Below are 27,941 nucleotides of genomic sequence, written 5' to 3' on the forward strand. Positions count from 1 at the left end.
CCCCTCCAATAAGTCTCATCATAATAACTAGGCACAAGCACATGGCCTGCAGGTTTTGCATTGAGGTGATATTGCATAATTTGACAGGTGTTAATCTTTCATATGGACTATGTTCACTATATATATTATTGAAACCTGCATAATAAGTGTGTATAGTTTTGTATTTACAGGATAATATCAGTACACTGAGCAACAACTTTCAAAAGCGTACAATATATTTGATTGCATCGCCTTCATGTGCACACTGTATCTTTCCATTTATGAGTCAAACTTAAAATGATTGTAGATGGATTATGCTCAACATAAAAACGACAGTTGGAAGAATGATATGAGTGTTTATGAATGTGGATTGTAGATGATTACAGGGTGATTTTAGTGCCAATTTTGGCACTAAAATGACTCCGTAAAAGGAGTCCGCCACTTCAATCAGTTTAACAAGACATGGAAATGAAAAATAATGCTTCCGTTTCTTAAAATACAGTTTTATTTTGTAAATTTACACTGATTAGCAATACATCTAAAAGCAACTCCATTACAGAAGAACCATTTATAATAGGATTTATGTTCACAGGTCACAGGTCGGGCTTGGCTCATTACTTGCATGCTAAAGCGATCCTTTCTTTTTTTATAAACAGAAACAAAATGGTGGACAGTCATTAGTTAGTAAAACAAGGTGCAAACGGTCGGTAGATGTGAGAGAAAAGTAAATAAAAGAATGCAAATGCAAATTCAATTAATCTGAGAGCGGTTTGTAAATGCTCGTATTGTAAATGGTTAATAAGGAAGAAGAAACCTAGTACTAAAAAGACTGAACAGAAAACATGTCTGTGATACAAATGGAAAGATGAAAAATAAGAACTTTGTCAAAAAGGAGAAATGGTATGAAAAAAAGGGTAGAATTGTGAGTAATAATAAAAAACATGGGGCGTTAACGTCATAGTTCTCCCTAAAAACCCACCCCTCCCCCACATTTTACATTTTCTAAAACTCAACACACCTCAACCCTTTTTCCAGCTTTTCATGTAACTGGGAGACCAAAAAGCTCAACTCTGCCGTGAGACAGATGCTAGGGCTACTTACACAGCTAAAGATGTGCCTCGCTCCATCCCACTCTCTATGTTCCAAATCCAATACTTCACATTGCTAGCTGGGATATTGGTACATCTGTATATGAACTGTATAATTCTATTTCTATATGCCGACTTTGGCTCTTTTTTTTTTTACAGGGTTCAACAAGAGGTCAACCACTTAGCCATCACTCTTCCATGATGTATATCGTCTTGAGAAATAATAACACGAGTTCCAGTTTCCACAACTGACAACGTCGTGAAAGGAGCTGTTGAGACGCAAATAAAAAGAGAAACTGATTCAATGTCAATCCACTAAATGTTGTCTAAAATCCTTGTTTTTCCAAGGACTTGAGGAGTGGCAGTTGAGAGAGACAATGACGGGCACATAAAGATACAGCACTGTCATTGTGATGTCTGTGGTATCATTTCCAGGCTTCCAGGTGGCTAAAGAGGCTACGCAAACAGCGTCTAGACAACTATGAGCTGTCAAAGTGGTCTTATGAGCAGTCATAGGCATGACATAGGGGTGACTTATAAGAGGCCTAATGACAATCCTGGGAGCACTCCTGCTAATTTTGACGCCCGGTGCGGGCAGGATAAGATTCTCAACCCTTGTCTCATGATAAAAAATATAGGAGAAAAATATAGTATATAGCTTTTAAAAAACGCACACAAAATACACACCATAGCAACAACAGCGCCAGTTCCGCGCTCAAGGCCCATAATTTCTCTTTTATAACCAGTTTAATTCATTTTTTTGTTTTTAATTGAGAAATAATATTTTTTTCAAGCGTGACACAAATATATCTATTTTTCTTCTGAAACATCTCACTTTCCACAACCTAAACTGTATCTCCATTACTCTGACCCTGCTATCTACTTGCTTGCTTCTATAGATTCTATTGGTTCTATAGTCTCAACCTTTCCATGGTTCTGCTTCTAGAATCTCCTTCATAGGTGAAACCACCTGCAACTACATTGTGTTATAGTCATACCACAGTAAAAGTGCAGCACAATAAAATAAAAAATATATAGTTAAAAATCTATACCCAACATATCCAGTTTTCATATATCTCAGTTATATAGTATTTTTTGTAATCTGAACAAGAATATAATTTGAGAGAAACCTGCAAGCAACACTAGAGTAACATAGTCAGCCATATAAATTCAGATTCTTGCAAAAACATGCGTAACATCTTGTATTTCTCTGTAAAAGTATAGAAATGAGTACAAAACTGAGTGAGAAGACCACTACCAAATTGTGTTCAATTAAAAAAAACTAAAGAAAAAGCAAATATTCTTTAATGAGATGACTCATGTTTTTATGATCTAAATGAGATTTAAACGTATATAAATGATGATTCTTCACTAAAACGTGATAGTTTTTATTCCTTTTAGTTTGGCAAAATAAATGAAATTATTAAGAGGAGAGGAGGACAATAAAAAATGCTTTGCGGGTTTAGAGTGAATCAGCATGAAGGTTGAAGGTCGGCTAGAAGAGAGCTAGGTACTGTAAATATAGATTCACTTTCAACAGAAGGTGAGAGAGGAGGAGGAAGAGGAGCAATAAAAAGAGGGATAAAAGAGAGAAAGATGCAGGAGAGAAACGAAGCGAGAGGCAGAGAGAAAGAGAAAAGAAGAAACAAGAGGGAAAGAAAACCTGTACGTTTAAAACCATCTCAAACCAGTTTTCCAGTGTGACTATTACTTTATGTAGTCTCTCTGATTTCAGTTCTCTATATATTGAAGAAACGGACCTCATATGAGGAGAAAATATAAATGAAAAGAACATGGTGGTTGTTATGGTTACCACAAGGGCGTAAAGAGTTTCCGTGCACTAGCTAGTCGCCATATTGTGCAGTTTAATAATACCACTGATGCATATCTAGACCCACCAGTGTCGGCAGAGAAGAAATTACATAATCAGCCAATGGCAGCGAATATTGAACATGGGGGAGAAGCCAGCTTTCCAGAATCAGTTTCCCTATATTTGTTGCAGCTTTATAATTTTAACCCTCGCCTTCCCAACAACGAGCCTGCACTTCTAAGCGGAGGAAGAGAATCCTCAACTCAATTCATCACTTTCCGCGCACGTCTAAACATAGTTTTTTACTTAAAAGAACCATTTGTTAAAAAATACAATCAAAATAAAATATATTTTTTTTAAATGACAAAAGAGGACACTGACAAAAATGAAAAATAAAAACAGACAAAAAAATATGTGGGTGCCGCCCCTCTTTCTTCTTAATCTTCTGAAACTGTACTGTATATAGGCTCTAATATCACTCCCTCCATCTCTCTTTCTCTAGGCCTCCATTTTCTCTTTCTTTTTGTTCTTCTTGAGGAAGGAGGGAGTGCGGAACTTCTTCTTCTTCTTGTTGGGGGACTTGGAGGGCGAGCTCTCGGGGGAGAGGGCGGAGTCTTCGATCTTCTCGCCGGTGCGGACCTTGACCTCAATGCTCTCCACGCTGGTGGTCAGCTGACTGACCCGTTTGCTCAGCTCTTCGTTCACCTCGTGGTCGCCCCTGTCCTTGCCGTTCTGCATCGTGTGGTTCTCTGGAAAGAGCAGCGGAGAGGGGTCAGAGGTCAGACAGGGTAGACCACCACCAACCACAACAACAATAAACCTGATTCTGTGTCTGCTACAGGCCTGCATACTATGTTGTTTGACCACAAAATATGTTCAGGTGCTACTAGGGATAACTTTTCCAAATTCCCAGGTTTTCTAGAAATCCTGGTTGGAATATCCTGGAATCAGGAAGGAATAACCAGGAAATCCAACCGGGATTTCTGGAAAACCTGGGAATTTTGGGGGAAATTGCAACCGTAGGTGCTACATTTACCATGAACCAAGATCAACCTAGGAGAGAGTGTCAACTGATGTCACCTACCCTATCTGAAATCTGTCATTACAGTACAGCGTGAATCTGTTTACTAGTCACCTCAAATTCAATGATCACCTCTTTCAATAGAGTGCATTTCACACCCAATGTTAATGTGACCATGACTATGTACTGTCCAACCCTACAGTACTGTAAGGCATGTTCTATGTACTGGGTAACCCACACATGTATGTATTTTCAGCTGATAGCCTAGTAAATATGTCCTGTCTTTGCTCTACTCTAACAAAGGGCTACCATTCCCTTGATCCTCTACCCCTCTATCCCTCTTTCCATCTATCCCTCGATCCTGTCTGTTGTGTTCACATAACAGCTCTCCTTGGATAACTAACGTTACGTTTTGTGTGATGTAACAAAGCCAATAGAGAGAATAGGCTCATAGGGAAGGGTTACCACACTGAACAGTGTTCTCTACAAGCACTGTTCTACTGTTCTATTACAAGAGACTTTCAATGTACTGCAATGAACCAACGTATGACATCATAAGAGGTTGTTGAGCAACACTTGAACCGATTTGGCCACCACAGGAGAAGAACTGGTTGACTGTGTCATGAATTGTGTCGCTCGCACACACAAGGAGCAGTTTGTTGTGGGGAACTGTGTTGATGGCTACTCAAGTGTTCTGTGGTTATGTGGTGTTGGTTATTGTTGTTCAAAGGGACAGGAAGTAGTTACTACAGGAAATAAAACGGAGTCATTGTTGACAGTGTTGTGATTAAGAGGAAGTAAGATACTACAGAATTGGTACTGATTAAACATAGTGAAGTTGATAACACAATAGTAATGTAGTAGGTTTCCATATAACTTTGTATCGGTTCCTGTCTCCTGAGTGGCGCAGTGGTCTAAAGCACTGCATTGCAGTGCTAGCTGTGCCACTAGAGATCCTGGTTCGAATCCAGGCTCTGTCATAGCCGGCCGCGACCGGGAGACTCATGGGCGGCGCACAATTGGCCCAGCGTCGTCCAGGGTAGGGGAGGGAATGGCCGGCAGGGATGTAGCTCAGTTGATAGAGCATGGCGTTTGCAACGCCAGGGTTGTGGGTTCGATTCCCACGGGGGGCCAGTATAAAAAAATAAATATGTATTCACTAACTGTAAGTCGCTCTGGATAAGAGCGTCTGCTAAATGACTAAAATGTAAATGTATCTATTATAACATTTGAGGTAAAAGTGGAACCAAAGGAATCTAGAATATGTGTTTTTGACATAATAAAACACAGCACAACCTTAGTAAAGACAGTTCTGTTGAAACACACACAAACACATTTCACAACACTCTCTCTCTCTGTGTGATACCTTCTTTAGCTGGAGTTATTTGCGGGGACTGAGTTTGGGACAGAGACTGAGAGAGAGTGGAAGCGTCGTTGGCGGTTAGGTCGTGCTCGTCATCTGCAGGAGGGGGTGAGGGTTTGGGATGAGGGTTGAAGGGGTGGGAGTAAGGGGTCAGGGGGTGAGGAGAGGGTTTGGGTTGAGGGGTAAGGGTGAGGGAGTGGGTCAGTAGGAGTAAGGTTGGGGGGTGAGAGAGGGGAATGAGGGTTTGGGGGTGAGAGATTAGTGTTGACAGACATGTTAGAGGCAAGACATCACAAACAGATCTGGGACCAGGCTATGTTGGGGTACATGGAACATAGTGGTCATACAGTATCTCCAGTACATACTGTGAGGTATCTAAGGGGTTAACACGGTTCATTTAACCACCAAGTCATTCATCTGGGCCTTACTAATACTATTAGTATATAAGTGTACATCAACCCAGTGCCATTAAAAAAAACATTCATTATCATAGTGGAGTTATAGCAGTTGCATTACAGACAAACAGTCATTTGTGAAAATATCAACATCATAGTATTCATAACAGCACATAGTATTACTGTGAGCACAGACAGTTCAGCAAGACATGCATTAGAACATTCTATAAGGAACATAATATGGAACCAGATTGGACTGGTGTAGAGTAGGTGGGGATAGGGGGTGGATGGTGTCATGGCAACCGGGCCCACTCATACAGTGGGTGTGAAAACCTGCTGTGGGCCAGTCTGTCTGTTCTGTTGGCCTTCTTAGTCATAAGATGGAGTGATGGTTCCCTGCTGCACACACGTTATTACAGGCAGAGGTTTTTCCATTCTGACTGCATGACTTGATCAGGAACAACTATCACTAAAAATGTTGTTGTGGCTTATAAAACGGGTTAGGAGAAATCTGCAATCTGATTGGCTGAAATGGGGCTCCAAGCCATTGACAATTCCCTGTTATCCGCACTGTCTATGGAAGTAGTACCAGTTTTCACTGGAGTGGAATACTACTAATTTGACTGGTGTATAGCATGGTAGGACAGATGACTGGTGTATAGCATGGTAGGACAGATGACTGGTATATTGCATGATAGGACAGATGACTGGTGTATTGCATGGTAGGACAGATGACTGGTGTATAGCATGGTAGGACAGATGACTGGTATATTGCATGATAGGACAGATGACTGGTGTATTGCATGGTAGGACAGATGACTGGTATATTGCATGATAGGACAGATTACTGGTGTATAACATGGTAGGACAGATGACTGGTGTATTGCATGGTAGGACAGGACAGATGTGGATCTGTGGAGAGGACTATTGTTTCCGCTCTCCACTTGGTATTGACTGTTCCCTTGTCCCCTGAATAGTCTGTGGCTGCTAGGCCTTCTATTTGGAATTCCTTGAGCTGGACAATGGTAAGCTCAAAGATAGTAAGGAATGTGTATTTTATACATTACCACCTACATGTGTGTTTCTCTGTGTTTCTGTATGGGTGTGTGTGTGTGTTTCTCTGTGGTTCTGAATGGGTGTTTCTCTGTGGTTCTGAATGTGTGTGTGTGTGTGTGTGTTTCTCTGTGGTTCTGAATGGGTGTGTGTGTGTGTTTCTCTGTGGTTCTGAATGGGTGTGTGTGTGTGTGTGTTTCTCTGTGGTTCTGAATGTGTGTGTGTGTGTGTGTTTCTCTGTGGTTCTGAATGGGTGTGTGTGTGTGTGTGTGTGTTTCTCTGTTGTTCTGAATGGGTGTGTGTGTGTGTGTGTGTGTGTTTCTCTGTGGTTCTGAATGGGTGTGTGTGTGTGTGTGTTTCTCTGTGGTTCTGAATGGGTGTGTGTGTGTTTCTCTGTGGTTCTGAATGGGTGTGTGTGTGTGTTTCTCTGTGGTTCTGAATGGGTGTGTGTGTGTGTTTCTCTGTGGTTCTGAATGGGTGTGTGTTTGTGTGTGTGTTTCTCTGTGGTTCTGTTTTTATTATTATTATTGATTTATTTCACCTTTATTTAACCAGGTAAACCAGTTGAGAACAAGTTCTCATTTACAACTGCGACCTGGCCAAGATAAAGCAAAGCAGTGCGATAAAAACAACAACACAGAGTTACATATGGGGTAAACAAAACGTACAGTCAATAACACAATAGAAAATCTAGATACAGTGTGTGCAAATGTAGTAAGTTATGGAGGTAAGGCAATAAATAGGCCATAGTGCAAAATAATTACAATTATAATTTAGTATTAACAATGGAGTGATAGAGGTGCAGAAGATGATGCGCAAATAGAGGTACTGGGGTGCAAATTATCAAAATAAATAACAATGTAAATAACAATATGGGGATGAGGTAGTTGGGTGGGCTAATTACAGATGGGCTGTGTACAGGTGCAGTGATCGGTAAGCTGCTCTGACAACTGATGCTTAAAGATAGTGAGGGAGATAAGTGTCTCAAGCTTCAGAGATTTTTGCAGTTCGTTCCAGTCATTTGCAGCAGAGAACTGGAAGGAATGGCGACCAAAGCAGGTGTTGGCTTTGGGGATGACCAGTGAGATATACCTGCTGGAACGCATACTACGGGTGGGTGTTGCTATGGTGACCAATGAGCTAAGATAAGGCGGGGATTTGCCTAGAAGGGATTTATAGATGACCTGGAGCCAGTGGGTTTAGCGACGAATATGTAGTGAGGACCAGCCAACAAGAGCGTACAGGTCACAGTGGTGGGTAGTATATGGGGCTTTGGTGACAAAACGGATGGCACTGTGATAGACTACATCCAATTTGCTGAGTAGAGTGTTGGAAGCTATTTTGTAAATGACATCGCCGAAGTCAAGGATCGGTAGGATAGTCAGTTTTACGAGGGCATGTTTAGCAGCATGAGTGAAGGAGGCTTTGTTGCGAAATAGGAAGCCGATTCTAGATTTAACTTTGGATTGGAGATGCTTAATGTGAGTCTGGAAGGAGAGTTTACAGTCTAACCAGACACCTAGGTATTTGTAGTTGTCCACATATTCTAAGTCAGAGCCGCCGAGAGTAGTGATTCTAGTCGGGCAGGCGGGTGCAAGCAGCGTTCGATTGAAGAGCATGCATTTAGTTTTACTAGCGTTTAAGAGCAGTTGGAGGCCATGGAAGGAGTGTTGTATGGCATTGAAGCTCGTTTGGAGGTTTGTTAACACAGTGTCCAATGAAGGGTCAGATGTATACAAAATGGTGTCGTCTGCGTAGAGGTGGATCTGAGAGTCACCAGCAGCAAGAGCGACATCATTGATATACACAGAAAATAGAGTCGGCCCGAGAATTGAACCCTGTGGCACCCCCATAGAGACTGCCAGAGGTCCAGACAACAGGCCCTCCGATTTGACACATTGAACTCTATCTGAGAAGTAGTTGGTGAACCAGGCGAGGCAGTCATTTGAGAAACCAAGGCTATTTAGTCTGCCAATAAGAATGCGGTGATTGACAGAGTCAAAAGCCTTGGCCAGGTCAATGAAGACGGCTGCACAGTACTGTCTTTTATCGATCGCGGTTATTATATCGTTTAGGACCTTGAGCGTGGCTGAGGTACATCCATGACCAGCTCGGAAACCAGATTGCATAGCGGAGAAGGTACGGTGGGATTCGAAATGGTCGGTGATCTGTTTGTTGACTTGGCTTTCAAATACTTTCGAAAGGCAGGGCAGGATGGATATAGGTCTGTAACAGTTTGGATCTAGAGTGTCACCCCCTTTGACGATACGAAAGAGAGGTTGAACAGGCTGGTGATAGGGGTTGCGACAATTTCGGCTGTTCATTTTAGAAAGAAAGGGTCCAGATTGTCTAGCCCAGCTGATTTGTAGGGGTCCAGATTTTGCAGCTCTTTCAGAACATCAGCTATCTGAATTTGGGTGAAGGAGAAGCGGGGGGCATGGGCAAGTTGCAGTGGAGGGTGCAGAGCTGGTGGCCGGGGTAGGGGTAGCCAGGTGGAAAGCATGGCCAGCTGTAGCAAAATGCTTGTTGAAATTTTCGACTATCGTAGATTTATCGGTAGTGACAGTGTTTCCTAGCCTCAGTGCAGTGGGCAGCTGGGAGGAGGTGCTCTTATTCTCCATGGACTTTACAGTGTCCCAAAACTTTTTGGAGTTAGTGCTACAGGATGCAAATTTCTGTTTGAAAAAGTTAGCCTTTGCTTTCCTAACTGATTGTGTATATTGGTTCCTGACTTCCCTGAAAAGTTGCATATCGCGGGGGCTGTTCGATGCTAATAACGTACGCCACAGGATGTTTTTGTGCTGATCAAGGGCAGTCAAGTCTGGGGTGAACCAGGGGCTATATCTGTTCTTAGTTCTGAATTTTTTGAATGGGAAATGCTTATTTAAGATGGAGAGGAAAGTACTTTTAAAGAACAACCAGGCATCCTCTACTGACGGAATGAGGTCAATATCCATCCAGGATACCCGGGCCAGGTCAATTAGAAAGGCCTGCTCGCTGAAGCGTTTTAGGGACCGTTTGACAGTGATGAGGGTTGGTCGTTTGACCGCGGACCCATTACGGACGCAGGCAATGAGGCAGTGATCGCTGAGATCCTGGTTGAAGACACCGGAGGTGTATTTAGAGGGTAAATTAGTCAGGATGATATCTATGAGGGTGCCCATGTTAACGGATTTAGGGTTGTACCTGGTAGGTTCCTTGATAATTTGTGTGAGATTGAGGGCATCTAGTTTAGATTGTAGGACGGCCGGGGTGTTAAGCATATCCCAGTTTAGGTCACCAAGCAATATGAACTCTGAGGATAGATGGGGGGCAATCAATTCACATGTGGTGTTCAGGGCACAGCTGGGGGCTGAGGGGGGTCTATAGCACGCGGCAACAGTGAGAGACTTATTTCTGGAAAGGTGGATTTTTAGAAGTAGAAGCTCAAACTGTTTGGGCACAGACCTGGATAGTATGATAGAGCTCTGCAGGCTATCTCTACAGTAGATTGCAACTCCACCCATATTGGCAGTTCTATCTAGACGGAAAATGTTGTAGTTGGGAATGGAAATTTCAGAATCTTTGGTGGCCTTCCTAAGCCAGGATTCACTGCTAGAACATCAGGGTTGGCTGAGTGTGTTAACGCAGTGAATAACTCAAACTTAGGGAGGAGGCTTCTGATGTTAACATGCAAGAAACCAAGGCTTTTGCGATTACAGAAGTCAACAAATGATAGCGCCTGGGGAGCAGGAGTGATACTGGGGGCTACAGGGCCTGGGTTAACCTCTACGTCACCAGAGGAACAGAGGAGGAGTAGAATAAGGATATGGCTAAAGACTTTAAGAACTGGTATTTTAGTGCGTTGGGTACAGAGAAAAAAGATTTCCAGGCGTTGTAGAATAGATTCAGGGCATTATGTACAGACAAGGATATGGAAGGATATGAGTACAGTGGAGGTAAACCTAAGCGTTGGGTAAAGATGAAAGAGATAGCATCACTGGAGGCACCGATTGAGCCGGTCTCCGCGTGTATGGGGGGTGGGACAAAGGATCTATCTGAGGCAGGGTGAGCAGGATTGGGGGCTCTACTCTGTGTGACTCTCTCTTACCACTCAGGCCCAACTGTCTCCTCTCTACATTCATCGTGCATTCGTCCATCTCTCTCTCAGACAGCTGACTGAAGGGGTTGGGAGGCAGAGGAACCATCTGGTCATCCTCTGATGCCACGTAGGGCTGGAGAGAGAGAATGGAGGGAGAGAGAGAGAATAGAGGGAGAGAATAGAAGGAGAGAGAGAGAGAGAGAGACAGAGAGACAGAGAGAGAGAGAGAGAGAGAGAGAGAGAGAGAGAGAGAGAATAGAAGAGAGAGAGAGAGAGAGAGAGAGAGAGAGAGAGAGAGAGAGAGAGAGAGAGAGAGAGAGAGAAAATGGAGTTAACATAGGACCAGACATAAGACTCCCCAGACTTTTAACATGGACAGATACATGTCCACATTAGGACCAGTGTGAGGACACTAACTCATGCCAGTTCATCGTAAACCACAACACACACTAACACACAATGCAATAGAAATGGGCATATCACACAAACACACTCCAATACTTTCAAATGACTTACCAACAACAGGGGAAAACACTTATTAAGAGACACTGTCTAATATGAATGCTGTTCTGTCACAACCACATCAGAACATGCACAACACACATTTGGTGACATAAGGAAGTAGAAAAACATGGGTCATTCATTGGTGGAGTACACTATCATGCGTAAACACTCCATTTCACTCCCACCTCCAAAACACACAAACAGTGATGATGTGACCTAACGGGACACCAACTGAAACGACAAACAGGTTTTAAAAAATGCACTAACACTGCACGCTGTAGAATTCAAAAAGCCCTGTAGATATATTACCTTTACACGGACCGGCTGATCCTTCAACACATGACATACACCATGTAGGGGAACAATATTTAATAAGTGATCAAATCTCGCACTTATCAGTTTAATCTAAACTCTGATAATAGGCAGCAGAGACTTGGATTGTGTTATTTCTTTGTGATAAAATGATACCAATCACCAAAATGCTCCCAAGAAGATCCAAAAGGATTAAGTTATTCACCAAAGTTGGAACTTTGAAGGACTGATGTCATTATAGAATCCCAGAGCCATAGAGATGTGTACTTATGGTTAGAAAGAATGCATGTAATTAGCCCCACCTACTGGTCAAGGTTGGTAAACGCAATAACACATAGCTAAGCCTATCTACCGTGGACGATATGGCTTACTTGGCAAAATCCTAAAGGATGCTCACTTCTTACAGACTGCCGTATATACCCTATAATTCAAAAGACTGTCATATACTGAAATAAATATTGAAATATAATGGTAACACTTTACTTGAAGTGTTGTTTATGACAGTGTTATGGATGTATCACGAACAGGACTTCAAGTAAAGTGTCAACAGATATTTGTTTGTCATACAGAGTTGCCACTCACCATTCGAGGTTCGTCTAATGGGATGCCTGCCAGGTGGTGAGAGCGAGGTCCGGACGTCATCATGTCAAATCTGTTCTGCTCTCTGATCTGTGATAGGACAAAACAGTGACATCATCACTAACAGCTACACATCCAGGAAGTGTATGGTAAGGATTATTGTTCTGATAGGATGATGGAAGGCAGAGAAGGAGCTGATAGGCCAATAGAGAGGAATTAAGTTGAAGTTGTCCCTAGACAGTGATCCAAGGTCAGTTTTGCCTTTCTCCTACTGATGGTTATGGTTAGGATGTATGGAGGGTAGCTGATCCTAGATCTGTGACTCACTCGGTTTCGCCTCTCCAGCACCTCGCTGGGGTTGGTGTTCATAGGGACAAACTGATTGGGGTCCTCAATCCGGATTGGAGTGCCGCTGCTGTTGCCACCTTCCTCAGACTTCATCCACTGTAGAGAAGAACAGAAAAGATAAAAACATAGTCCAATCAGACATAGTCCAATCAGACATAGTCCAATCAGACATAGTCCAATCAGACATAGCTTTTGACCAATCAGATCAGCTCTGAAAAAGATCTGATGTGAAATGATAGGAGGTGATTGATCAAAACACCAATTAGTGGAAAAACTTTCAGAATTGGGCTGCCTGTGTAAATGCAGCCAAGGTGAACTTGCTGGTATTCCTTTCTGAGTCATTATATGCGGTAATATCACAAAGATGTAATTATCTAACCTACCAGGAGAGGGCAGCCTAATATAAGGTTTCGCCAGAAAATGTGTATCAGAGAACATCAGATTGGCTTTAGACTAGCAAATGAGCTAGCCAGGACCAAGTCCTGCACAACAGAGTATGTAGACATGAACAGGGAGCTCTGTTTCATCAACACTGACCGTGTGTGTGTGTGTGTGTGTGTGTGTGTGTGTGTGTGTCTACAGTATGAGTACCAACCATTGTCCGGGTGTGTTTGTATAGTGTGTGTGTTAACCCTCCATACAGTATGGGTACTGACCATGGTCCTGGTGCGTTCGTCCACGGCCGCCACGTTAACCTTCATATAACTGTTAGGGCTGTTGAGCCAGCGTGTCTTCTCCCTGGCCTGTCTCTGCTGAAGGAACTTAAACGGCAGCCGCGCGGCGCCCTCCTCCTCCTCGAACATGAACGCCGTCACCGTGGCCGGGATCTCCACGTCGGACTTGTGCCGAGGCTTCTCCCGAACGATGGGGTGGCGGTAAGCGTAGCCTGTCCGGTAGCCCTGTGGGGAAAAGGATACAGAAATCAATCAATCCATTAGATTTCATGTCCATAGTGCGTTCAGTCCGGCAGCCCTGTATGGAAAAACAAACAAATGACAGAAAGGTCCATCTACAAATCAACCAATCAGATTCCGTTTGTATAGTACTTATTTGTCACAAAGTGTTGAAGTCCCTAGAGAGGAAGAGGAGGCAAATGTGGTAGGTAGGAAGCTACTCCGTAGGTAGGAAAGAAGACACTTTAATAGTGGAACCTTTGATCACCACATTCATCTAGAGTTCATTTTCAATAGTGCAAGTCATCTCAGTAAAATCTTCACTACATAGGAATGTAGTTAATGTGTCTGTCCCACCCTTTTTATTTGGACACAGCCCTGGACTCAAAACTATCGCCTCTGTCCACTAAGGAAAACGGAGCGAGAGAGAGAGAGAGAGAGAGAGGGACACAGTCTCCGGCCACTATCCCATGATTCCTAGCTGTGGCCTCAGCTCTGAGAGAGAATGGAAAAACAATGATGTGCAGCCGGAGGTGTTCCTGGCATCTATGGACAATGGAGTGTGCGCAGATATTTCCTGTCTCTTTCTCCCCCTCTCTCTTTTTCTGTCTTTCTCTCTCTCTCTCTCTCTCTCTCTCTCTCTCACTCTGTATAGCGCTCATCTTCTCTATCCCTGACTTAACTCTCTCTCGCTCTCTCTTTTCCCATCCCTCACTCTACCTCTCTCTTTCTAGATCTCTCTTCCTCCCTCCTTGTCATCGACACCAGACTATCCTGTCAGTCTGAATCACAGATAGACTTTAACCAGGTGTTCAGAGACCAGACTCAACCTTTCAACTGGACTCAGGAAACACAGAATCGGAATCAGATGAGGTTCTTGGCATGCAGCTTTCTCTCCGTATCAGATGTATATGCTGTGGTGTTGTGAAACATATGTTATCCCGGGATATTCTGTACTATAAGAAATAGTATTTTTACGAGGTGTGAGACGAGACTGTGTGATAGGAGCAGTCCTCTTTGGACATCTACCCAGGGCTTTGAGTAATGAATCTCCAGATACACTGCATAGAGGACAGAGGAGAGAAGAGTAATGAATCTCCAGATACACTGCATAGAGGACAGAGGAGAGAAGAGTAATGAATCTCCAGATACACTGCATAGAGGACAGAGGAGAGAAGAGTAATGAATCTCCAGATACACTGCATAGAGGACAGAGGAGAGAAGACAGTAGACAAGAACAAGTGAGAGAAGAGATACTTGGGGAGACAAGAGAGAAGTTAAGGAGAGGAAAGCTTTGGCAGAGGGAGAAAAGAAAGGGAGAGAGGGAGAAGGAGAGAGGGAGAAGAGAGAGAGAGAGAGAGAGAGAGAGAGAGAGAGAGAGAGAGAGAGAGAGAGAGAGAGAGAGAGAGAGAGAGAGAGAGAGAGAGAGAGAGAGAGAGAGAGAGAGAGAAGGGAGAGAGAGAGAAGGGAGAGAGAGAGAAGGGAGAGAGAGAGAAGGGAGAGCGAGAGAAGGGAGAGAGAGAGAGGAGGGAGAGAGAGAGTCTCTCTGCTGTAAGCTCAGCAGTGTCTGAGCCTTGAGGGATCTGGTGTTGTTATGAAGCCTCCCAGGCAGAATTCCAGCAGGGCCCAGACCATAGATCACTGACCCAGTCCCAAGTCTACAGGGACCAGTTCCAGCAGGGCCCAGACCATAGATCACTGACCCAGTCCCAAGTCTACAGGGACCAGTACAGCTGCACTGGACCAGTGATGCACTGGCACAAGGTGTTAAAAACAACTGTTATCTGAACCATAAGGGAAGAGTGAGAGATGGATAGACTGAAAGAGTAAAAATCCAGTTGATGGCACAGAAATGGTAATGCCAGAGGAAATGGGGTAGGATGGTACACTATATGTTGGAATCCAACTCATTGTCCTTGAATTCCATTGCCCTGTTAGTTACACAATCTGGAGGTCAGAGGCAGGAGGGGGGCACCTGGGGCAGTGCCAGCCCAGCAGGTCAACTCATAGCCTGGGTAGCGTGGGTGGTAGCCCCCCTTCCTCCCATGACCTTGGTGGCTAGTGCCAAAGGGACATATGGCATAGCTATGAGTCACTGTCACAGCAAGGATATTATAGACTGGTGTAGATTACAGTGTGTGTGTGTGTGTGGAGGGGGATGGAGTGTGTGTGTAGGGTTGGAAAGGAGTGTGTGTGTGTAGTGTGTGTGTGGGTAGTGTGTGTATGTGTCTGTGTCTGTTTGTATGTGAGCGTTACATAGCGTGTGTGTGTGTGTGTGTGAGTGTGAACCACCATGCACTCACCAGGTTATCCAGCATCCTCATGAGAGATTCAAACTCCAGCTCTCCCACCTTCCACTTGTGTGGGCTTCCCATGTTGACAGACCCAGCATCGGCCACCGCATGGGTCCGAGACTTATACTTCTCAGCATCCAACACAATCAGGTTGTCTATGCTGCCTGCACACGAGAATGCATTCACCTAGAGAGAGAGAGAGAGAGATATGGGGAGAGAGAGATGGGGGGAGAGAGAGAGATGGGGAGAGAGAGAGAGAGAGAGAGAGAGAGAGAGAGAGAGAGAGAGAGAGAGAGAGAGAGATAGAAAGATTATAATTTATATACAGAGGAAAGAGGAAAAGGAGTAATTAGCCATCTCTATTCAGAAAAGAGAGAGGCACAGAATTCTATCGAGATAAAAAAAACTAGACAATTGAACAATGTAACCCAGGGAGATATTACAGTTTACAGTTATTATACGAGGTCACTTTGTGCAATAGCCACACACACAACGTAGCCTGGGGTTTATCTTTAGATAGTAAGCAGGCTTTGCTAGGTTGGATTAATGTTTTGTTTTTCTCTGAGGCCGAGATTCAAATAGGGATTTGGTGCACCTATTACAACAGGCAGGAACACCCACCCACACACACACACACACACACACACACCCCGTAATGTCTTCCATATTTACAAACCGTATACACACGGGCACGCACACATACACACTTTGCCAAACAAAACTCTGGAAATCATTGACTTTCCATTCAAGCTGTCCTGCTGGTGTAGTTGTGGGGTAATATACAGTCCATTTAAAATGGTGTTTCTCCCTCTTCTAATTCAGATGGTGTAGGGCGTTCTAGTGCTTTAACATCATCTCTTTGTTTTGGTGCCAGCCTTTTCCTCTCACTCTCTCTCTATATATTTTTAGCAACCTCATAAATGACATTCCGGCTTTCCTATGGAAAACCCAGATACGACCAGAACAGGAACAGCAACACTAATAAGAGTTAGATGAAGACAACAGCCATTGTGACGTCGTGTTGTTGATGATTTGTTACTGAAATCTCTGTTAGAACAGTAAATGTACTGTAGAATCTAGATCTAAATGAGTTACTGCATTTATTGATTTATTGTTTGATGAGAGTGAAGTCCAGGTTTCAGTGTGTGTGTGTGTGTGTGTGTGTGTGTGTGTGTGTGTGTGTGTGTGTGTGTGTGTTACGTAGCGAGTGTGTGTATACCTGGATCTCACAGGCATACTGAGCGTTGTAGATGTAATGAAAGGCCTCTTCGATGGTTTCCCCCAGAGCCACCACTCCATGGTTCCTCAGCACCAGCACCTGGTCACCATACACACAGGGTCACGGTAAAATAAAACGGTCACAACCCAACCATAGATGAGGACAGTTACATCTAACAAGACCATATTCCCCAGTGTGGTAATAACCCTCCATAGTTTACCAGTATATCAAATCAAATCCAATGTTATTTGTCACATGCACCGAATACAACAGGTGCAGACCTTACAGTGAAATGCTTGCTTACAAGCCCTTAACCAACAATGCAGTTCAAGAAATAGAGTTAAGAAAATATTTACTAAATAAACTAAAGTAAAAAATAAAAAGTAACAATAAAATAACAATAACGAGGCTATATACAGGGGGTACAGGGGATTCTAGAGAGGGGACACTAAACCACAGTAACCTCAACGCCATTAAGGCTGGCTGACTAGCTAGTACATTTGATCACCAAGACTGTTTTTACAGTACACAAGCTAGAAAACAGTCCTGTCAAAGCAGTACCGTAGGAGTAGGATTTACCCACTGAACTAAGGTCAGTTTGGCATCCCCCGAACTAACAATTAACATCACGTTTTGGGGTGGGGTAATCTGATCCTAGATCTGTACCTTGGCTGAGGGTCCGAGGGCTTTCTGCAGCTCCAGGCGTTCCTCCTGGTCGTCAAGGCTACCCTGGTAGTTGTAGTATGCGATGTCACCCAGGATCAAGGCCTCCTGAGAGATGGGCAGGATGCCACACTTCATAGACGACACCTGGAGAGACATGGGAGGAGAGGGGAGGAGATGTGAGAACTATTCAGACACTGGAAGTGGGTAGAGAGAGAGCGAGAGAGAGAGAGAGAGGGGGGGAGAGAGAGAGCGAGAGAGAGAGAGAGAGGGGGGGAGAAGAGGGTGAAACGGCCGATGAACATATACAATATCATACAGTGCATTATAAATCAGTGTGCTTGAAAACATCAAAATGTGGACAATATTTGTCTAAAGTCATGCCTATTGAAACAACATGTCTTCCTCTAAGATCCTGAATGATGAAACAGAATGAAAAGTAACTCACGGCGGCAGTGGCGGGAGTGTGCACGTGGATGCAGCAGCGTGCGTCTGGCCTGATGGAATAGATGGCAGCGTGGGGGCTGAAGCCTGACGGGTCAACCCTGAGGTTGGTAGAGCCCTGGTCAATCACATCCCCGATGATGTTCAGCTTTACCTGGGAGAGGGAGAGGGGGAGCGGAAGGAGAGGAAGGAGAGAAAGGAGAGAAGAGAGCATTAGCCATTGTATAAACAGTGACAGAAAATACACATGCATGGTTTTACATACACAAACACATACACAGTTTAATGGACACGTGAATCACCTCCCTTAAGAAAAAAAAAATGATTACACTGGTTATATTGTGAGGGAGACATCTGCTAGCTATATAAAGATGCATGAAATGGGTAATAACAATTTAAATGATTCATATACTCATCATCATCAGGAAATGTACAGAAGGAATCATAACTGGATCAGTGTAACTGGTCTTGATACTGTATGTCCTCAACGAGAACTTCATTACCGCTGTTTCATTAGATTACCGGCTATCGAAGAGGGTTGGAGGGAGCAGAGAGAGGGAGGGAAAGAGAGCGAGAGACAGGGAGAGAGAGAGGGAGAGAAAGAGAGAGAGAGAGGGGAGGAGGAGAGGATGAAAAGATGAGGAGAGGAGGAGGAGAGGAGAGAGCATAGCCAGTTCTCAATACACAACTAATTATGATCAGACAACACAGCCAAAGTCAAACCTATCTAATAAATCTACACTGAACAAAAATATAAACGTAACATGTAAAGTGTTGGTCCCATGTTTCATGAGCTGAAATAAAAGATCCCATATGCACGAAAAGCTTATTTCTCTCAAATGTTATTCACAAATTTGTTTACATCCCTGTTAGTGCGCATTTCTCCTTTGCCAAGATAATACATCCACCTGACAAGTGTGGCAAATCAAGAAGCTGATTAAACAGCATGATCATTACACAGGTGCACCTTGTGCTGGGGACAATAAAATACCACTTTAAAATGTGCAGTTTTGTCACACAACACAATGCCACAGATGTCTCAAGTTTTGAGGGAGCGTGCAATTGGCATGCTGATCGCAGGAATGTCCACCAGAGCTGTTGCCAGAGAATTGAATGTTCATTTCTCTACCATAAGCCGCCTCCAACGTCGTTTCAGAGAATTTGGCAGTACGTCCAACCAACCTCACGACCGCAGACCACGTGTAACCATGCCAGCCCAGGACCTCCACATCCGGCTTCTTCACCTGTGGGATCGTCTGAGGAGGAGTATTTCTGTCTGTAATAAAGCCCTTTTGTGGGGAAAAACTAATTCTGATTGGATGGGCCTGGCTCTCCAGGGAGTGGGCCTGGCTGCCAAGTGGGTGGGCCTATGCCCTCCAAGGCCAACCCATCGCTGCACCCCTGCCCAGTCATGTGAAATCCATTGATTAGGGCCTAATGAATTTATTTCAATTGACTTATTTCCATATATGAATTGTAACTCTGTTGCGTTTATATTTTTGTTCAGTATATTATAACATCTATTTGTAGTCTATCCCTACTTACAGAATCACTAAATGACCAGGTTAAATGTAAACTGTATACTGTTACAGACGCTGAATATGAAACACCCTGTTCTGTTTTCCAGCCTGACAGCCATATGGGACAGTGGGAGGATGACAGAGACCAGTCGAATTGATTAGTTTGTCCAGTAGATGAAAGCAACCAGTAAACCATGTCTAATGTGGCAGCTGTCAGACGAACAGACCAGACCAGTCGATCGAACACTAATGACAGGTTTAGTTACATCACATGTTAGGATTGTAAGAGACCAATCACATCCTTCAATGTCCGGGCCCCTCTACCAGTCTGCCAATCAAACGTCAGAACAGCTCAGGTTCTACTGTATGGAGGGAAGTGTTGTTGAGGTGAATATGAAATGTGACGCAGGCTGATGACACATTTTCAATCTGCGATAATGACATACAAAGGCAGCAGACCCCTTGGTAGCTATCAGCTTGTTGGACATAGAGGAGAGTTGACCTACATGCCTATGGAGTTCACATGATATCGTTGAATTCCTTGGGGTCCTTTGAGTTGAACCAATCACAGAGCTACATTTTGACCTCCTGACCTCACCCCAGATATGACGTGAATCTCAGTGGACAGTTCAGCCAGAAGGGTAGTCTCCCTCTCTCTCTCCCCCTCTCCCCCTCTCTCTCTCCCCCTCTCCCCCCTCTCTCTCTCCCCCTCCACCTCTCTTTTACTGCTGTACTATTTTCAATGGAGACCTTCCAACTTCAATAGCAGCAGCTGGCCAGAACTCTTGTGAGACTAAAATTATCCTCAAATCTAATTTGGAAACATGATTTCTGCGTATACATCATCTATTGTATTAGATCTCATTTAAGTGTGTTATAAGTGTATCGTACCGTAGGGATAATTCCGGACCTAGAGGAAGGCTAGCTAGAGGGCGTAACACACTCTCTGTCCCAAATGGCATCCTACGTAGTGTACCACTTTTGACCAGGGCGACCATCGGGATCTGGTCAAAAGTAGTGCCCTATGTAGGGAATAGGGTGCCATTTGGGACGCTGTTAGAGTCTACATAGATCATCCACTAGCTAGCGAACAGATCCTTCCTTCATATTGCTTTACGATGGGGCTAAACTGAATAAGCCCTATAATGGGAGTATGGTATGTCAGAGAGAGGGATGTGACTGTGAATGCCTGGCTCATCATAAGGAATGCCTGCTGGGTGATTGGCTTGGAGCATGGAGTTAGGAGTCAAACAGGTCATCCTTTCAAAACAACTACAACGATGATGACAACTACAACGATGATCCAACAAACTACCAATCAAACTACTAATCCTCGTATCAAAGACCATGAGCTCTAACGGAGTGGAATGTCTCTTTACTTCTCAGTTCCCATCCTAACGACTAATGAAACAATAACACAACATAATCAAACTTTAATCATAGGGACAGCTGTCTTCCTACAGGTATCCTCTCCTTCACCTTCTAGCTCAGACAGCTGAGCCCAGCAAGAGCCCAGAATGTCAACCCTGACCCCCCCCTTTCAGTGACCTTTCACCCCTCAGTGACCTTTCACACACTGAGCTCTGGATGACTTCCTTTGTCTCAGGAAGTTAATGGCGTTCCACCTCTAAAACGCTCCCCTTAGTGGGTTCAAACCCATAACAGACCAGTAGAGAAAGAGAGGGAAGGGAAAACAGAGAAAAGAGGCCTTTACTGGCCAGCTGGAGTATAGTAGCCAGGTGGGGTATAGCAGCCAGCTGGGGTATAGTAGCCAGCTGGGGCATAGTAGCCAGCTGGGGCATAGTAGCCAGCTGGAGTATAGTAGCCAGCTGGAGAATAGTAGCCAGCTGGGAGAATAGTAGCCAGCTGGGGCATAGTAGCCAGCTGGGGTATAGCAGCCAGCTGGGGCATAGTAGCCAGCTGGGGCATAGTAGCCAGCTGGGGTATAGCAGCCAGCTGGGGTATAGTAGCCAGCTGGGGCATAGTAGCCAGCTGGGGTATAGCAGCCAGCTGGGGCATAGTAGCCAGCTGGGGCATAGTAGCCAGCTGGAGTATAGTAGCCAGCTGGAGTATAGTAGCCAGCTGGAGTATAGTAGCCAGCTGGAGTATAGTAGCCAGCTGGAGTATAGTAGCCAGCTAGAGTATAGCAACCAGCTGGAGTATAGTAGCCAGCTGGAGTATAGTAGTCTCATTCGTCTCACAGAGACAAAGCTTTCTGTGTGTGTGACTACAGTACCACAGTAAAGACTACGTTTCTACATGTCACTCTGCCGTCTGTGACGGCATCAACCAAGAGAAACCAAACGTATACTAGGAGTAGGATCTCTTCAACTTCCAAATAGAAGCCGTCAACAAATTCATTCAATTCAGTCATCACTAGGTTAACAGTGGAGTGAAGAGTACTGTATATCTTTACAATGACCTTTAGCCTAGTTATTCTCCTCTCTGGGAAGATCTCAATTGCATTCTCCTCGTCTCCTTCTCAAAACCCATTGGAGGAGAAGGTCGGAGGGGAGGGACCTCTGGCTTTCTCCTCCAATGGGTTTTGAGAAGGAGACGAGGAGAGGGGAAGCGAGGAGAATGCAATTGAGACTCTCTCTCTCTCCAGTCTGAGCCCCACCCTGTCAGACAGCTGAGTGATGCTTGTTAGTTCCACCTGTCAACAACTCACTCTGATTGTTCACCTGCAGTGCACTTGACTTGTCACAGAAACAGGTGCTTGGAGCGAGTGAGAGTGAGTGAGTGAGAGACAGCGAGTGTGTGAGAGAGAGCGACCTACAGGGAGCAGCAAATACAAACTAAGAAATAGAAACAAATAGAAACTGTAATGCACTTCCCTGAGCCAACACCAGTGGACAACAACATTACCCAGCATTCACTACCACCACTGACATGCTACTAGACCAGAGGCAATGACAAATAGACAGGGTGGTTTTGGTAATAACATGGCAGCCAGTCAGACAATAACACGGCAGCCAGTCAGACAATAACACGGCAGCCAGTCAGACAATAACACGGCAGCCAGTCAGACAATAACACGGCAGCCAGTCAGACAATAACACGGCAGCCAGTCAGACAATAACACGGCAGCCAGTCAGACAATAACACGGCAGCCAGTCAGACAATAACACGGCAGCCAGTCAGACAATAACACGGCAGCCAGTCAGACAATAACACGGCAGCCAGTCAGACAATAACACGGCAGCCAGTCAGACAATTACATGGCAGCCAGTCAGACAATAACACGGCAGCCAGTCAGACAATAACACGGACAATCACAGAAAAGTAGACTACAATCACAGACGATCTGTTAACCTAGTGATGACTGGGCGGCAGGTAGCTTAGTGGTTAAGAGCGTTGTGCCAGTAACCGAAAGGTCGCTGGTTCTAATTCCCGAGCCGACTAGGTGAAAAATCTGTCGATGTGCCCTTGAGCAAGGCACTTAACCCTAATTGCTCCTGTAGGTCGCTCTGGATAAGGGCGTCTGTTAAATGACTAAAATGTAAAATGTAATAAAACCAGAGATAATGAGACATAAGCAGGATGGTTTTGGTAAGTCTTGGGTCAATAACATGGCAGCCAGTCAGACAATAACATGGACAATCACAGACGCAACGAACAGTCAGTGATAAAATACCCTTCAAAAAGTAACACACAGTAGGAATTCCCACAGTCAGCAATATACCAATCTCACCAACAAAGAGATACAGTAATGTAACTGCAGGATAACATTGTATTCGCCATATCAAGCACATTACTCTACATTTACATTTGACATTTTAGTCATTTAGCAGACGCTCTTATCAAGAGCGACTTACAGTTAGTGAATACATATTTTATTTTTAATTTTTTTATACTGGCCCCCCGTGGGAATCGAACCCACAACCCATGCTCTATCAACTGAGCTACATCCCTGCCGGCCATTCCCTACCCTACCCTGGACGACGCTGGGCCAATTGTGCGCCGCCCATGAGTCTCCCGGTCGCGGCCGGCTACTCCCCTGACCGCCATGGCTCGACAAAACACAGACCAGTGTGTGTGTGTGTGTATGTATGTGTGTGTGTGTGTGTGTGTGTGTGTGTGTGTGTGTGTGTGTGTGTCGGCCTCTGTGCCAGAATGTTAGATTTCTGCTAATCTAATAGTTCTCTCTCAAATAATTCAAGGAAATAGACGGCTGATTAAGCATTGGCGCTGTTGTGCCGGGTTTGTGAGAAGGGCTGCCAGAAACCTTTTACTCCACATGACGCAGTATATTGGCTTAATCTGGCACCTGGCACAAACACACAGACTACGCCTCCAACCTAGGCTGTGTTCAGTAGGACCAAATGGGATAAAACAGTTTGAATTGGAGAAGGACAATGAGTGTTCTTATTGGACAATTTCAGATAGTTGCTCTTCCATTTCAAAACATTTTATCCTGTTTGGTACTACTGAACACAACCCAGCACACGTCTAAAAAGAGATACAGTGGGGAGAACAAGTATTTGATACACTGCCGATTTTGCAGGTTTTCCTACTTACAAAGCATGTAGAGGTCTGTAATTTTTATCCTAGGTACACTTCAACTGTGAGAGACGGAATCTAAAACAAAAATCCAGAAAATCACATTGTATGATTTTTAAGTAATTCATTTGCATTTTATTGCATGACATAAGTATTTGATCACCTACCAACCAGTAAGAATTCCGTCTCTCACAGACCTGTTAGTTTTTCTTTAAGAAGCCCTCCTGTTCTCCACTCATTACCTGTATTAACTGCACCTGTTTGAACTCGTTACCTGTATAAAAGACACCTGTCTACACACTCAATCAAACAGACTCCAACCTCTCCACAATGGCCAAGACCAGAGAGCTGTGTAAGGACATCAGGGATAAAATTGTAGACCTGCACAAGGCTGGGATGGGCTACAGGACAATAGGCAAGCAGCTTGGTGAGAAGGCAACAACTGTTGGCGCAATTATTAAAAAATGGAAGAAGTTCAAGATGACGGTCAATCACCCTCGGTCTGGGGCTCCATGCAAGATCTCATCTCGTGGGGCATCAATGATCATGAGGAAGGTGAGGGATCAGCCCAGAACTACACGGCAGGACCTGGTCAATGACCTGAAGAGAGCTGGGACCACAGTCTCAAAGAAAACCATAGTAACACACTACGCCCTCATGGATTCAAATCCTGCAGCGCACGCAAGGTCCCCCTGCTCAAGCCAGCGCATGTCCAGGCCCGTCTGAAGTTTGCCAATGACCATCTGGATGATCCAGAGGAGGAATGGGAGGAGGTCATGTGGTCTGATGAGACAAAAATAGAGCTTTTTGGTCTAAACCCCACTCGCCGTGTTTGGAGGAAGAAGAAGGATGAGTACAACCCCAAGAACACCATCCCAACCGTGAAGCATGGAGTTGGAAACATCATTCTTTGGGGATGCTTTTCTGCAAAGGGGACAGGACGACTGCACCGTATTGAGGGGAGGATGGATGGGGCCATGTATCGCGAGATCTTGGCCAACAACCTCCTTCCCTCAGTAAGAGCATTGAAGATGGATCGTGGCTGGGTCTTCCAGCATGACAACGACCCGAAACACACAGCCAGGGCAACTAAGGAGTGCCTCCGTAAGAAGCATCTCAAGGTCCTGGAGTGGCCTAGCCAGTCTCCAGACCTGAACCCAATAGAAAATCTTTGGAGGGAGCTGAAAGTCCATATGGCCCAGCGACAGCCCCGAAACCTGAAGGATCTGGAGAAGGTCTGTATGCAGGAGTGGGCCAAAATCCCTGCTGCAGTGTGTGCAAACCTGGTCAAGACCTACAGGAAACGTATGATCTCTGTAATTGCAAACAAAGGTTTCTGTACCAAATATAAAGTTCTGCTTTTCTGATATATCAAATTCTTATGTCATGCAATAAAATGCAAATTAATTACTTAAAAATCATACAATGTGATTTTCTGGATTTTTGTTTTAGATGCCGCCTCTCACAGTTGAAGTGTACCTAGGATAACAATTACAGACCTCTACATGCTTTGTAAGTAGGAAAACCTGCAAAATCGGCAGTGTATCAAATACTTGTTCTCCCCACTGTAGCTCTTTCCTGATTGGGTACAGGTTTGTTTTGCTTGGTTGTGATTGGGTGCATGTGCTTCCTGGTGCGTTGTGATTGGACTTACCAGGTTGGATGCGGATGCCTCAGCGAATGACAGCCCTCTGGGGATGACGAGGATGTGGTCCTGCTCTCTGCTGACTCGGACCTGGACACAACAACAACAAAACACCTTGTTATGACCTTGAAACTTCACAGTGCTGCTGCTGACACAAGCAAAACTTTAGGGACCTGATGCTCAAACACACTGCTCCCAAACAAAAGGACGGGCACACAGTTCTATGTGTCTTGAAAACATATCCTGAAGGTAGCACTGTAGGCAGGGGATAGACAGAACATAGTTCACTCTAAGCAGAACTCAGATGGCACATACCTGCTTGCAGTATGTCTCAAAACACAGTTCTACAGAATAGGTTTATGATGCGTTATGACATGGTTATGACTGAGGTTATTGCAAGGTTACTGCAAGGTTTTTTTCTTACTGTGATGTAGGAGCTGGCGAAGTGTGCCCAGCTGAAGAGGTCCACCAGTCTGTAGAGGCTGGCCAGCTTGCAGCGTGTCTGCTTCTCCCCCTTCACCAGAGTGGTAGACTCCACTCCATACATGTCGTTGATGGGAGTGACCATTCCAAGGCCTGGAGAGGGGGTGAGCAGAGAAAGCAAAGCAGAGAGGGTTTAAAATGTTTATTATTGTTGGGTGTGGGGATTAATAGCTCTATTATTCGCTGTATAATTATCAATATGAATATATTAATAATTATATTAATCAATAACAATCAATACTCACAGCCGGCATATTAGATTACCTGCGGCCTGGGAATCGAGACAGATTCTAAGCACTAAGTACATCAACTGTTCTAACAGGAAACCAATTATATCATTCAATACATGTTTTATTTAGAGACACGATACTAAAGAGATTTCAGATCAGTTGTTAATAACCGATAATAACCATCTGAGACAGAGATAGAATACATCTGGGGCTGTCTCGTCTAACCAACTGATTTACTATAGAGTTCTCTACACTGGACAGTGGATACAAATAGCAACAAGCCATCCTTTGACACTGGTAATGTTAATATCAAAGATAATTACATGTAGTTACAGTAAGTTTTAACAAATGTAATGATCTTACTTCACATATTTCTTAAGTAAGAAATAATCCTTGACAATCTTATCCTTTTCTTTCCTCATTTACAGCAAATTCCATAACTGCCCGCTGGTTTCTGAGATTAGTGGTGTTATTATGTGGACATATTATGGGATATATGAGGTATAACTGGGGACTCTATATTACAGTGGTCGTGGTGGTAATTCATCATTAGTTCCACATTCCGAGGTCTGTAATTGCATGATTGGAAACAGACTTCACATGTGGAAACTTGGAATGAACAGGGGATGAAAACGGAGGGAAATATGCAAGGCTTTTCCGGAGTCAGCTAGAAGGGACAGGTTACTGATAGATTGTGTGTGTGTGTGTGCCTATACAGATTTGGAAGTCTCCACTTTTCAAAAACAATAGAGTTAAAAATATTGGCCTAGTTGAAAGTCAATAGGCTGTGGCAAAGATGGTATGCTGCTCAAATGAGTGGCAGTTGGGTGTTGCCTGGGTGACAGGCTGTACCAACAGCACTACTCCTTGAGGGGGGTTATGGGCTGTACCACCAGGATTGTATTCATTAGGCAGAAAACTGAAAAACGGACCGAAACAGGGAGGGATTACCTGAACATTCAATAAGAAATGCTCATTTTCATTTTACTTTGCTACATGTTTTGCTATGGTTGGCCTAATGGACGTACCACTACTACTCACTGAGGGGGGTTACAGGCCGTACCAACACTATTACTCACTGAGGGGAGTTCGGGCCGTACCACTACTACTTACTGAGGGGGATTACGGGCAGTACCAACACTACTACTTACTGAGGGGGGGGTTACGGGCCGTACCAACACTACTACTTACTGAGGGGGGGGTTACGGGCCGTACCAACACTCCTACTTACTGAGGGGTGAGGTGCTGAAGCCAGCCACGGATGAAGACATGAAGAAGTCAGCGATCTGTCTGAGGGCCAGGAGACCAGTGGGGTTGTTGCCTTTCTTCTTCTGCTCCTCAATCAGCCCCTCCAACTCATCCTTAAAGGCCTGGAGACGGGGGGAGGGAGAGAGAGAGAAATTGAAAATGAAGACATTAATCACAGATTAGACTGGTCCTTGGGTGTCACTCTCTCAGTAAACCCAGACTGACTGACTGACTGTCTGGCTGGCCAGGGACAGAGAGGTCTATCC

The 27,941-nt window shown here is 44.4% G+C and overlaps 1 protein-coding gene across 3 annotated transcripts in view; it reads right to left on the minus strand.

The window, feature by feature from the left end:
* Positions 1–466: 466 nt before the first annotated feature.
* add3a (adducin 3 (gamma) a) overlaps positions 467–27,941 on the minus strand; it is a gene marked incomplete at its 5' end in the record, with an annotated part of 38,123 nt that continues 10,648 nt past the window's right edge. Inside the window, 14 exon segments of one of the 3 annotated variants that reach the window (XM_045211737.1) lie at positions 467–3,626; positions 5,265–5,357; positions 10,800–10,923; positions 11,604–11,624; positions 12,189–12,275; positions 12,513–12,629; positions 13,190–13,432; positions 15,730–15,906; positions 16,940–17,038; positions 17,606–17,749; positions 18,051–18,200; positions 25,724–25,804; positions 26,139–26,290; positions 27,659–27,797. In XM_045211737.1, coding sequence (XP_045067672.1) covers positions 3,376–3,626; positions 5,265–5,357; positions 10,800–10,923; positions 11,604–11,624; positions 12,189–12,275; positions 12,513–12,629; positions 13,190–13,432; positions 15,730–15,906; positions 16,940–17,038; positions 17,606–17,749; positions 18,051–18,200; positions 25,724–25,804; positions 26,139–26,290; positions 27,659–27,797 — 1,878 coding nt within the window. In that variant the 3' untranslated portion in view covers positions 467–3,375. 3 annotated transcript variants of the gene reach the window in all.

The sequence above is a fragment of the Coregonus clupeaformis genome, chromosome 38 (genome assembly GCF_020615455.1).
Source record: "Coregonus clupeaformis isolate EN_2021a chromosome 38, ASM2061545v1, whole genome shotgun sequence".
NCBI classification, from domain to species: domain Eukaryota; kingdom Metazoa; phylum Chordata; class Actinopteri; order Salmoniformes; family Salmonidae; genus Coregonus; species Coregonus clupeaformis.